The 12,611-nt window shown below is 51.7% G+C and overlaps 4 protein-coding genes and 1 non-coding gene across 5 annotated transcripts; 1 reads left to right on the forward strand and 4 right to left on the reverse strand.

Moving 5' to 3' along the window:
* Positions 1–281: 281 nt before the first annotated feature.
* RHO25_009526 lies at positions 282–355 on the reverse strand. The gene has a single exon. It is a non-coding gene; the product is annotated as a tRNA-Val (tRNA).
* A 368-nt stretch (positions 356–723) lies between these two features.
* On the reverse strand, positions 724–1,611 carry RHO25_009527 (uncharacterized protein; the record flags this gene model as incomplete). Its single annotated transcript, XM_023601061.2, has 1 exon — positions 724–1,611. The coding sequence occupies one exon, from the start codon at positions 1,609–1,611 to the stop codon at positions 724–726; it is 888 nt and encodes a 295-aa protein (XP_023453488.1).
* Positions 1,612–2,913: 1,302 nt separating this feature from the next.
* Positions 2,914–4,602, forward strand: RHO25_009528 (uncharacterized protein; the record flags this gene model as incomplete). Its single annotated transcript, XM_023601062.2, has 5 exons — positions 2,914–3,613; positions 3,665–3,887; positions 3,934–4,123; positions 4,175–4,391; positions 4,445–4,602. 5 exons carry the CDS (start codon positions 2,914–2,916, stop codon positions 4,600–4,602), a joined length of 1,488 nt encoding a protein of 495 aa, XP_023453487.2.
* Positions 4,603–5,332: 730 nt separating this feature from the next.
* Positions 5,333–6,091, reverse strand: RHO25_009529 (uncharacterized protein; the record flags this gene model as incomplete). The annotated part of the gene is made up of 1 exon (XM_065603190.1): positions 5,333–6,091. The coding sequence occupies one exon, from the start codon at positions 6,089–6,091 to the stop codon at positions 5,333–5,335; it is 759 nt and encodes a 252-aa protein (XP_065459262.1).
* A 3,748-nt stretch (positions 6,092–9,839) lies between these two features.
* On the reverse strand, positions 9,840–11,868 carry VAC8 (Vacuolar protein 8; the record flags this gene model as incomplete). The annotated part of the gene is made up of 6 exons (XM_023601063.2): positions 9,840–10,204; positions 10,255–11,250; positions 11,306–11,419; positions 11,480–11,600; positions 11,678–11,760; positions 11,829–11,868. The coding sequence occupies 6 exons, from the start codon at positions 11,866–11,868 to the stop codon at positions 9,840–9,842; spliced, it is 1,719 nt and encodes a 572-aa protein (XP_023453490.1).
* Between the last annotated feature and the right edge of the window lie 743 nt (positions 11,869–12,611).

A 12,611-nucleotide genomic window follows, 5' to 3' on the forward strand; every position in this document is an offset into this window, starting at 1 on the left:
GCTGGCTACCCGACATCTCTATGCTGCGTGATCAGTCCTGTCTCTCGTACAATCTGCAATGTGCAGAACCGACGTGCCTTGGAACGAGTGGAGAGTTGAAGATCAGTGAAGACGAAAAATGATCGAACAGAAAGTGCGCAGGAATACTGAGTATGCATACATACTCCTTACTGTGGTCTCGCCGATCGATATGCTTCAGCCCATGAGCAAAAGCACGAGTGGAATGACAAAAAGCAAAAAAAGAAGCGAATGCATTCACAATCACATACTCATATGCATTGTACTTTCGTCGAGATTTGAACTCGAGACCTTCAGTGTGTTAGACTGACGTGATGACCACCTACACCACGAAAGCGACATTGGCTCGACCTCTGATGAAGTGCGCATGAAGTTGAATGGTTTTGCACGCTATTGTGTAGCCTGGTGGAAAGCGTGGCTGCTAGTGGTGCTAGTGGACCCACTTTGGTGATTGTCGCCGAGGTCAGGCCATGGAGCTGAAGCGTTCAGTTTGCGGTGCTGTGACGGTGGTGGTTACAAGTGGTGATGGTTCTTTGCGATGTTGTCTTCGCCTTGGAGCTTGTTGGGGAGAATAGCGGTCAGCGCAGCGGCTGTGTTGAAGACGAGCTTCAAACTCCATTGATGCTGGTATTCGGGAACTTGATGCCGGATATGGCATCGAAAGGTAGCCAGAGACCGACTCGTCGCGTAGGCATTCCATCCATATCACCGAAGGAGGCGGTCGAAGGCAATCATGATGTCCTGCCACTGCGCTTCGTGCTGAGTCTTCCATGTCTGAACCTCAGCCACTCCAGCAAGGTCTTCTTGCATTCGAGCTGCATTCGTGGTACCACAAAGCACCTGTACATTGCCAAGACCCAGGACCAGGCTGTATAGAGCAACTTCTCTGCTGAGATTCGCCTGATGTCGGAGGATAGCCACCGGCTCGGATTTGAGGAGGTGAGGATTTGCGGTCAGCGTCCAGAATGATTGATATACGATCCCCTTGCTTTGACAGTACGTTCGCAGGCTGCGGTCATAGCCTGTGTCTCTGTAGAACCGGTTCTGTAAAATAGATGGCTTGACGTCTGCGGAGTCATATAGCGCTTGGAGCAATTTGAGATCATAGCAATTTGAGATGCCGAGCGTTCGCACATGCTCCGGTATATGTGTCTCCATAGCTTGCCATGCTTCGAATGTCTGCGAAGTGGTTGGGAATGGTGAGTGGAGAACTAGACAATCGACATAAGGTTTTTCTCCGCTATCATGCTCGGTATGTCGGAGGTTCAGTAGGGATGAAGCTACCGACGAATTGACCTGATCGGCGATACTGTCTTGAGGATCGTACGGCACTCCTGCCTTCAGATCTTGGCCGTTGATAGATGTGAATTTCGTCTGAATGTAGAGATCTTCGCGCTTGAATTGTCCTTCCTGCAGTGCCGCGCGAATTCCCGCACCGACCAAATGCTCTTGATAATGCTTTGGCTGAGCTGCAGTATCAACAGCTCGGAACCCTGACAAGAGAGCTTGCTTCACCAGCTCTTTCGTGTGGTCTTTCTTCCATGCGGTCCCGTAAAGAAGGCTGGGCAGCTTGACCGCTTTCGCGGTGGCCATGACTGGTCTTGACACGATGGTGATGCCTCGAGGCACAATCCTGCAGCTTTCTGTGACAAGGTAATCGTTGAAACAGGTCGATGGAGTCAAAGTGTGGTTGACGACGATGGCCGAATGTCGTCACGAGCTGGGATTTGATTGGCGTGCCTCGAAATTTGACCCCCTGTCATCAATTTGCGGTAACGATCTCCATTCTCAGATCCGAACCCTCACGTCGCCCATCGTCTCTTGACTTCACCTTGTGCACTCTACACTCTTGGTGGCGTTTAACTACCTGCTCTTATGCTATTCCCGGCTCATGGCGTGACTCGCGCATTTGGGGAGACGGCTTTGCCGCACACATTTAGATTCTGAAAACGACGACATGATAGCACGTTTCAAACTTCAAGCCACTGGGCGAAAATACGCATCCTGCTGCAGCATGCCTGCATACCCCGTCAGGCCGACATTCACGCTCCGCGCAGTGCAGGCATCATGTTGCGCAAATCCGTCAGCAGTGTATGCTGGCGCAGTATGGCTGGCTTGACAAGCTGCGAACTCGGTTTGGCAAAGAAGTGTCTGGTATAGACCAGGATCAATGGTCAAAGATAATAACGAACTGTACGGCGAACTCCAGATCTCCAGCCACTGAGGAGGCAGCCTGCCGCGGACTGCCGGCATCTTGTTTGACCTCCGGCTTCGCCTGACAGTCCCTACACGCGGACAGGACCACTGTGGAGGCGCAGAAGCGTCATCCCGAAGACTGTCGCCATCGAAAACTGGGAAGTGGTTGGCGAAGCAAGTCAGCACGGATACGATGTTGAGCTCTCCTACTCGCAAAATCTTATGTTGACCTGGTATGCCCTGTTGGAACATGGCCTGAAAATCTGCAGGGCCCGCTTCTCAAACAATCACCCTGGCAGGACCCTCTCGATCACCAATGCCCATGTGGAAATCGGACGTCTGCGGCTGGTTGCGTGATGAAATGCGCGAGGCTACGCCAAACCGCGACTTCAGGGTAAATTGCAGCTTAACGACTGGCCGGTATCAAATCATGTGGCTAAGTTTGTTGCAGAATGCGGCCATGGCTCTTTTCTACGTCAATGGTACCTACCAGCCCTCTCTCGGCCACCTGCATTCATCCTCTAGCGCGAGTCCACAGCACGTCAGAAGCTTATAGGCCCTGCTTCGCTCATGTTCAACAACAACACTCCTTCCGGGCTCTCACACCGGGCATCGTCAGAGCTATTAGGAGATCTTGACAACACCAGTACAAGCGGCAGCTACCCATTGCGATCATTCGCAGACTACTCACGACCCAACATGGCTCAACCAGGCGAGCAAGTGCCTGATCAGAAACACCCACTGCAACCACAGAGTCCAGGCGCAGAGGATGTCACTTCAGAAGATGATGCGAAGGGATTCAGAGGCCCAGCTACCTTTGGTAGCATTCGAGGCGGAGATCGACCTCGTACGGCAGGACGAGATCGTTCTCACAGCAACACCTCCAAATGGGAGCAGACTCAGCCGCCTCGACTAGAATTCGACTTCAATGAAGAAGAAACCGCTAGTCAAGCCCCGCAACGACGACCTTCAAGACAGCAGATCATGCGATATGGTCCCCCGGAAGAGTATGGATACAACGACCGTCCATACTGGCCACGTCCTCCGTACGACTACGGAACACCGGTTCGTCCGCCTCCATCAGCTATGGGCGGCGACTATTGGGGCGAAGACCCGTCATACTACAATCGACCATACCCACGACGAATGAGCTCCGTTCGAGAGTCTGACGAGTGGCGATCAGCGGCTGGCGGTGGAAGGGGGCCGCCTGGCCCACCAAGGCGACGATACACACCGTACGACGACGACCCATCAGAATGGAATGATGACGATGAGAGACCGCTTCGTCACCGACATCACAGAAGGGCAGGAGGGCAACCGCCGTCCTCCAAGAGTCCTCCACCGGAGGTCATCATGCGCCTACCATTTACTGAATGGATGAACCGATCAGCCAAAGCTCGTATGCAGTCCGTGCTTCACACAGATTGAATATTGCTGACAACAACTGCAGATTTTGTAGCCGCACTAGGCGAGTTCATGGGAACCACCATGTTCTTGTTCTTCGCATTCGCCGGAACGCAAGTCGCAAACATTGGTGCAGGCGACAACGAGAACCAGACGACAACCAACGCCTCCACTGGATTCAGTCCTATCGTGCTGATGTACATCTCGCTCTCTTTCGGCTTCAGTTTGATGGTGAACGTCTGGATCTTCTTCCGTATCTCGGGTGGATTGTAAGTACTTCATGAGGCAATTCCGACTTCGACTAACGCCGCACAGGTTCAACCCCGCCGTGACCCTCGCCATGATGATTGTCAAGGGAGTTGGCATAGTAAGAGGCGTTCTACTCATCGCTTCCCAAATCCTTGGCGCCATCTTCGGGTCGTACATTGTGTCAGTTCTGTTCCCGACCACGTTCAACGTGCGGACGACTTTGTCAGACGGCACATCCGTCGCTCGTGGTGTCTTTGTAAGTCATGCTTGGTCATTCATCTGTGTGGCGCTTACTAACATCACACAGATCGAAGCGCTACTAACTGCAGAACTGGTCTTTACAATCTACATGTTGGCCAACGAAAAGCACAAAGCTACATTCATGGCGCCCGTTGGTATCGGTCTTGCACTATTCGTGGCAGAACTGATTGGCGTTTACTACACTGGTGGCAGTCTGAACCCAGCCCGATCTTTCGGTCCATGCGTCGTCTCCGGAGTCTGGGACCCAGAGCACTGGATTTACTGTAAGTTGAGGAAGGCATAAGGGCACTTGAAGCAAACATTGACATCATGGCAGGGGTCGGTCCAGCTGCAGGAGCTCTCTTAGCATGGGCATTCTATCGCCTGATCAAGATGCTCGAATACGAAATGGCCAACCCGGGACAAGAATCTGCCAGCAAAGAAGAGGCGGCAGAGGAGGCAGAAGAGATGACGCCGAAGAAGGAAGTTGTATAGTTCAAGGATGTTGGCATTATTAACGGGCGTTGAGCATGAGCATCGAGCACGAAAGCTGAACTCCCACGAGTCTATCAAAACTAATGACCAATGACCGACTGTAGTACATAGTAGATACCTTTTGCATGCAGCGGCGCGTCGGGAGTGATGCTTTGTGGTATCTTGCATAGCATGGAGGGCTCAAAATGATTCATCACGCTGTACACTTTCTTGTGCACCGAGTCGTGTTCATTATTGCGTCAATCACACAACGCTATCTGACTGACTGAGAATTGTGCTGCATCTTCGCGTCCGCATGAAACTGAAACATTTCATCATGTCGCTGAATCTGACGGGCGTGTTCCATCTCTTCGTGCCCCTGACTCAAGAGCAATAAACCTGAAGAGCCAGTCGATTGACCATGACTCGTGAGCGACTGCATGATGAGCACAAAAGCGACAATGTATAGCTGTAAGCGAACAACTTATGCTCGGGAGTCACACGTGCGTATGAGACTTTATGTTTGCCGAATGGTCGAGAGTGATTGAGAAGCAGGATCATGCAGCGACTGTTTCCTGCTTCACTTCAGATCTTACATCATGCTCACCTCGTATCGCGAACGCTGAAAGTTTCCCGTGCGGAACCTGTCTCAAATTGGAGAATGTCGAAGATCTGGTCGTCGTGGCATGAGCTGATAGCCTCTATGAGATTTTGTACTTGACAAAACATATTCACATCTTGTTGAAGCGTCTCAAGTCATGTAGAAAGCTTCCCAAAGGCCTGCTATCCTCCCTTCCCACGCCTTGAAGGCTGCGCGCGCGAAAATATCTCCAGGAGAGACGGGACCTCTCAGAGCTCTGGTATCTCTTCTCCCTGTGCAACCCCTTTTCGTGCTCGGCTTCACCACAATATCTGACCATAATTCAGTATGCTTCAAGTCCTGTTGCAGACCATCTATTCTCCTGACCCCTTCTTCGAGTTCCAGCATCCGCCCCACAATTCCATTGACCGCCACTCGAATTTCATGAACGGCCTTCGCCATTTTCATCCTGCTATCCTCGTCCATAGACGCTGAAATCTTACAGGCAAGGTCGGGCAGTGCCCGAAGGGTGTCTTGCCAGCAATTGAAGAAGTCGTCATCGTCCCAACCGCAAATTTCGACTCCAAACTGCTGATGGGCAAGTTGACAAAGAGGATCTCTCAGTGTCACAAATCGGCAGCCCATTGGAATGGTGTGGTAGCGGAATCCCATGTCAAGGTATCGATTGACAGCAAGTGAGAAGTAAGTTTTGCTCTTCGCTATGGCTTCATTGACGCGCTTGGCCCACTCTACCCCTGGAATATCTTCGCATTCTGCGGCGTCGCATCTGGAATTCGAATGTCGCTGTGCGTCCGTCGGTGTGGATAGGAGCCCCTCGATCGAGTAATCATCCTCCTCGTAGAAATTGTATGGGTGTTGCGAAACGAGCTTGAAATGTAAACATTGGAATGTAACGAGGTGGTAACCCATCTCGAGTTCGCCCGGCTCTGGATCCTCCTGTGCCGCTGATCAAGGAGCTGGTATTCTGCTTGAAGCGAGCGTATCGATGGGCACGTGTTGGTTGTGCAAGTCAGAGTCGCGGCGCGCAGATGCGCATTGTCGCCAGTGAAGCGCTTGACCGGTGTGAGTCTAAAGATAAGCAAACAATGCGGTGGATTCAGCGAGAACAAACTCTTTGTGGATCACCAAATGCACAAAGATTGACGAAAAGGAGCGGCTCTTTGTTTTGCTTTCGATCAAAACTCGAGGTTCGAATCTTCCGGCAGGCAAGCACGACTTCCAACCCGCACTGCAGCTTCCACCAACATTGTGACAATCTTCGAGGGAAGCGCCAGCACTTCAGGAAAGCACTAGCAACATGGGCGCAACTCGAGCTGCTTCGAGCACCGAAACTCAAGTGATCGCCGTCATATCATCCGTGGTGATTGTCCTGGTTGTTGTCGTCCTCATCCTCATCGGTAAGCGGTGGTGGAAGAAGAGAGAGCAACGAGCAGAGGAGCTGGCCTCCTCGAGCGCAGAGCCAGTCGCATTGCGGAAGAGATCGCTAACACCAGACCTAGAGTCTGGGATACCACCTCCACTTCCTCCTCCAGCCCGTGCCTTGATTATGAGGGAGGTCTAAGCCTCGCAAGTGTGTACACACCCATTCTTGCCGTACTGGATCTGCTTCCCAATCTTCGTAGCATCTTCGCAAATCTACACCATTTTCAGTTGGCCCCTATTTCTTGTTTTTCTTTTCCTTCTACTGAAATTGGTCATTTCCACGACAGTCGCAGAAATATGCCCTCAATCTGCAGCATGCAAACGCACTGGATGTGCTAGATCTGTACTTTCGCCGCGCATTGGCAAATTGTGCTGATAGGTACACTCCTGTATTGGACATGGATGCCATGACTCTGCTCTTGATCGTCTTTATCGAGCGAAGACGTCTCGCAATACGATGAAAGAACAACGATACTTTTCCAGGTTGTGTGCATACCTGCTGTAACCGTTGCGGCGGGCAGTCGTGAGAGTTGAAGTGAGAAGGAGCGGCTAGCGGAAACGTTTGGCCATTCCAGGGCTCGACAGACGTACGTTTCCTGTGCTTTCCATAATTGGAATTGTTCGACACTCACTAGAAGCTGACAACACGCACACTGTGGGAAGATAGTAGCTTGAATCAAGCATGATTCCAAATAGTGCCAACGAATCTGATGTGAGCAAAGTAGGTGGGAATTTCCTCTTCCGCTTTCCTTAGTAATTCGCCACTTAGTAACCCACCACCAACCCAAGGAAGTCGCAGATACAACAATCGTATCACTTTTGGCAAACAAGATTACTTTTACCACAACTCAGCGGCTCCAATGGACTTCACCTGCCCGAAAGGACACGGCAGCTCAAGATACTTAGGCACGACCCAACGGCGATTCCATATATATGTATTAATTTGGCGCTCTATCCAAGCCATATTCGACAAAAAATCTTCAAACCGACGAGAACGCAAAGCCCTCAATTCAAAAAATCCCACTTCGCCATCACTATGAAGTTCATCCACACCATCATCTTCCTCCTCGCAGCACTTGCCCAAAGTGCCCCGATCATCAAGTAAGTGCAGCAAGTGCTCAGCCAAGCCCACTGTCATCCTCTCATCAATCTCAAAAGAGCGGTTCACAAAGGAATCTTCCTAACCATCTCAAAAAGCAGCAACCCAATAAATCTCGACGACTCTTCCTCCCAAAATCTTGCCCCACGCCAACAGAAGGACCAAAACATCAGCAACGGAGCTATGGGGGAGTTACCAGTCCCATGTAACAAGAAGATGGGCAGCGCGGGCAACTGCAAAGGCGCAGGCGGAAATACTGGCCGCCCTTATAATCGGGGTTGTTCGAAATTTGAACATTGTCGTGGTCACTAGCGCCTAGAGTCACTCCGTAGACAAATCGTTTAACAGCGGCCGGAACGCTCTTTCTTCTAGTCCACTATCACGCACTGCATGAGGTAAGTTTCTCCATCCGACACAGAACGAGCTTCGGCGTGATTCGTAGCCAAGTCTACGTTTGTAGTAGACATGGATGCCTTCAGATATGCCCCGTCTGGATCGTTCCAGAAGGCACATCTCGATTGTTGACCAAAGGAGGACGGAAGCACAGGTACTTAAGCGGCATATGTGAGAACGAGTGTGAGACGGAAAGGCCTCGGAAGCACATAGCTTTCCTAGAACTCGGAAATAGATTTTTTCCTTTTCGGGCATCTTTACTAACCCATCGTTTACTAACATGTCCACATGCCAGGGCAGTAGGATGCGAACATATCATTCAAAACAAGTTTCACAACATCCTTTGGCCTGAGCGTAAATTGTCGTCAAGCCGTGCGATGGTAGATAGCCATGATGGCAGTTCGTACAACTGAATGGGAGTATATATGTATGCTAGCCCAGCACTCCTTCCAACCCACACCCCTTCGAAAACCTTCAAACCAACAAGTCCACATATCATCTCCCAAGGTTCCAACGAATCATTCGACATGAATGTCCATCTCGCCATCACATTCCTCTTCGCAGCACTTGCCCAAAGTGCTCCACTACTTGAGTAAGAAACGCCCCTCCCATTTCCTTCCACAAGCAAACCATAGCTTCTAACCATTTTCGCAACAACACAGCTCCCTCAAACCCCTCGACGACGACGCTTCCGTGCAAAATCTATCCCCACGTCAAAATCCAGACACCAACATCGGAAACGGCGCCATGGGCAGAAACAGCGTTCCATGTTCGAAAAAGGGAGGCTCCCAGGGCAATTGCGGAGAAGGATCAGGAAATCAGGGCAATCCATATAATCGAGGCTGTCCGCCAAGCAAATATTGTCGTCACAATCCTCCCGCAATTTAGATGGCGACAGACAAGAACTCACTTCTTAGAAGAGTGACGGCTGACTTGCGTGTGTGCCATCATTCTGCATGATTGGATGATCAGTCAGACCGCTCACTGTCCTCTGGCTAGATAGGAAACAGTGCAAGCAAATCTCCTAAAATTTCGGATCGATAGGTAATAGGGGAATGGGATCTTGATTTTTCCATCGTGCCGTTCAATTCGTCTGTCTGACCGAGTTGGGAGGTATAGACTCATTCGTCGACCTTTCCCCGCCAGCGATTCTCCACAAAAGGTCTGTTCAAATCGAATCAGCTTCTCCAGGACATCACGCTATTGCCCTGCTGTAGGAGCAAAGAACAGGAATTGGAATCCTGAGACCCCATAGTGCATCAACAATCTTTTGTATCATTTCCTCTAGTCATGCCAGAATATGCCACGAATGCTTCGAGGAGGAGAAGAAAGTCAAAGATTCCTCTCCTCATGCTCTCTCATACAAGTAGCAGCAGAATGCACACACACATCTCCTCCCTTCATTCAACTTCAATTCCTTCCATAGTCCCCTATCCATCCAATACACTTTCGTATTACTACGGCACACTTCGGTATCCATTGCATCTCTGCGTCTCGACAACAAACAGGACATCACCCTCCGGGGGCGCCATCCACGAGCCTGATCTTGGCACCATCACCAAGCCCCATCTCCAACGCCATCATCCCAAAAATCACCCGAATGCTGGTATTGCAATAATCGAAGAAGAGAAAATCAGGACCGTTTTTCAAAATGCGCGCGCTCGCTTGCTGGCTTTCAATCAACAACATTCAAAATGCATAGTCGTGCTGGCAGATCTTTCGCGGGCATCAATCCGTTCTTCGTCATGACGCTTTGAACGAAGATGGCTGGCTGTCCGTTTTGCTGCCTGGTGGCACGTCGCCATTGCTGATCTCGAGACATCTTCTGGCAAGTGCCACGACTTCGCCTTCGCCGTCTTCGCTATCCTCGCCTTCGTCTTCGGATTCGACCTGCTTTTCGCTAATTTCTCGGACCATGTTCATGACATCTTCGGATTTCGTGATGACATCTGTCAGCTTCTGATCGCCAGACTCGAGCAATTGGAGGAGGGTCCAAATCGCGATGTGTTGGAATGTTGGATCACCAGAGGCCAAGAAGCGGTTGAGGTAGCCATGAATACCACCTTGTGGCTCTTTCCACGAGGTAAGGAACAGCGAGTAGTCGCCAACTAGATATCGTCAGCATCACCTATCATGTGCAAAGCACAGCAGCACTCACCTTTACTGCTCAGGTTACCCAAAGCCGCCGCACTGTTGCCCTGCACTTCTATACTTTCGCTTTCGGTAAGTGGGATGAGGACATCAAACACGCCAAGATCCAATAGCTGGGGTTTGAGCTCGTCTGACAGTGCAAGGACAGCAATCGCGGCCGTCATTTCTGATTGCACGCTGAGCGGCACATCCAACACCAACTCCTTGCATTTCTGCACAGCACCAGCTTGCAGCACCAGTTGCTTGTTGCGATCCGATGAAGCAGCGAGGTTTCGTAATGTCGAAATCGCATGACATTGAATTTCCTCGTTGTCTGTAGAGCCGAGCAGGTCGACAAGCGGTTTGAGAAATCCAGCATCGATGATCGGCGACTCGTTCATGGGGTGTATGCTGATGTTTCGTATGCAAGCCACTGCTGATAAGATCAGGGGGAGGTAGCTGCTTTGTAGTAATCCAAGTAATGGCGGTAGTCCTCCGGCTCGTACAATTTCCAATTGATATTTTTCATCACTGGCCAGATTCCTGAGCGCGAGAGCCGCCTGGCATTGCACTTTCGGCGCCTGACCTTTCATCAAATGCACCAGGCTTTGCACAAGCTTCGGTTCTGTTTGCGCCAATCGTTTCCGGTTTGTGCTGTCCACCGCGATATTGCTGAGAGCTGTGGTGCAGTAGTACTGGACATCGGTATCGGTGCTACTCAGCAAGCTGACAAGCACGGGAATAGCACCCGCTGAAACCAGCTGTTGTCGGTTGTCGTCTGAATGTGTCATATTGAGTAGAGCTCCCGTTGCATTTCGCTGCACCCTCATATCCTTGCTCTTTGCCAATCTCGTCAGCGGCGCAAGTGCTCCAGATCGTGCGATACGGGCTTTGTTCTCCTCATGTGTGGCTAGATTCGTTATACAGCCGACAGCGTTGCACTGCACTTCGACGTTCGGGCTATTCATTTGTCGTATCAGTGGTGTCAGGCCTCCGAGCGAGACGATGAGGGTCTTGTTCTGGCCTGTGAATCGCTTAGTGGTGTGTTGTGATAAGAGGACGTGCGGCATGAAGCATACCATCTACGGCAAGATTGCCCAGCGCGGCCGAGGCAGCACGTTGGACCTCGATGTCAGGGCTCTCGAGTAGAAACAGGATAGGCTCGAGGGTCGATCGGTCTACCGGCCGCACATCTGTTGCGCATCCCAGTCAGCATATCCTACCACCGCAGCTCATGATATGCTACCACATGCCTCTTTCGGTAATCTCAGCAAAGGTCAAACTGGCGCTCCGTTGTAGATCGATATTTTGGCTGTATACCAGAGTGGATAATGCGTCGAGAGGAGGTCCGCTGAAGAAGTCGGTTTCTGCTCGCTGTTGATCGCCTACGTCAGCATGTGCATGTGTCTGGCAGTCGAGCCTGGCGTTGCGGTGAGAGGCGTCGGGCGTACATTGTCGAGGAAGCTGAGGAGGTCGGCGACGGCCTCCCGTTCCGTGTCTGCGAGGACATTGTCGTAGTCGACCTTGGAACGACCTGTATGCGGTCAGTCACAGCTCGCGCTACCATAGCGGTCGGTGGAGGAGGCGTGATGGATGGCGTACTTCCGCAACACGAGAAGATCCTGCGACACAAGTCGGCCATGGTCTGATGCCTCAGCGCGACGGCCGGGCGGAGGTGGATGGCGAGCAAGCAGGTGGAGCGTCGGCGGCGGCGGTGGCTTTCGACGGAGCTAAGGTATCCAGGCACGACGTGGTGCTAAATGCGCGGTCATGTGAAGGTAGATCGGAATGATGCTTTGAACAGCCGGGGCCAAGAACACAGCGCGCGCACCAGCAGCACACATTCACGGCGCGTCGCAGAGGGCGGTGGACATGTGCTATGCGGCGAGGCGAGGTTGGGATGGGGTGGTGGTGTTGGCGGCAAGGCCGTCTTGCCCATCACGATCGTCGCTCAACACGCGGAAGCTGCCTCTTTGCGCTTCTTCGCGCGGTGGTGTGGAGCCCGGCGCCCGTGCTCACACAACTGCTTCACGCTTCGCTTCGCCATCTCACAAAGACAACCCAGCAACCACGAGCGTGGCCTACAATGTTGCACTGCTGCACATATATATACCTCATGGCACGAGGGAAACCATCTCCGCCGACGACTACCCGGGCCTGCGGGTGCTGTCTGCGATGCGATATATCCATTTATACACCACGCCATGGCCTCGCTATCGCCTAACGCCGCTGGCATTGCCGTCGTCATCAGTCTCATATCGAGACACCGCTGTACGCGCTCATAGGTATGACCTGAACGCATTACTCGCATGTACCGCATGTCATTGTGCTCCTTCGTCGCGCTGCATGACGGTACCGCTCCCACTGCCGCTCACTTCAGCACTC

Source organism: Cercospora beticola, chromosome 6 (assembly GCF_033473495.1).
Source record: "Cercospora beticola chromosome 6, complete sequence".
Taxonomy (NCBI): domain Eukaryota; kingdom Fungi; phylum Ascomycota; class Dothideomycetes; order Mycosphaerellales; family Mycosphaerellaceae; genus Cercospora; species Cercospora beticola.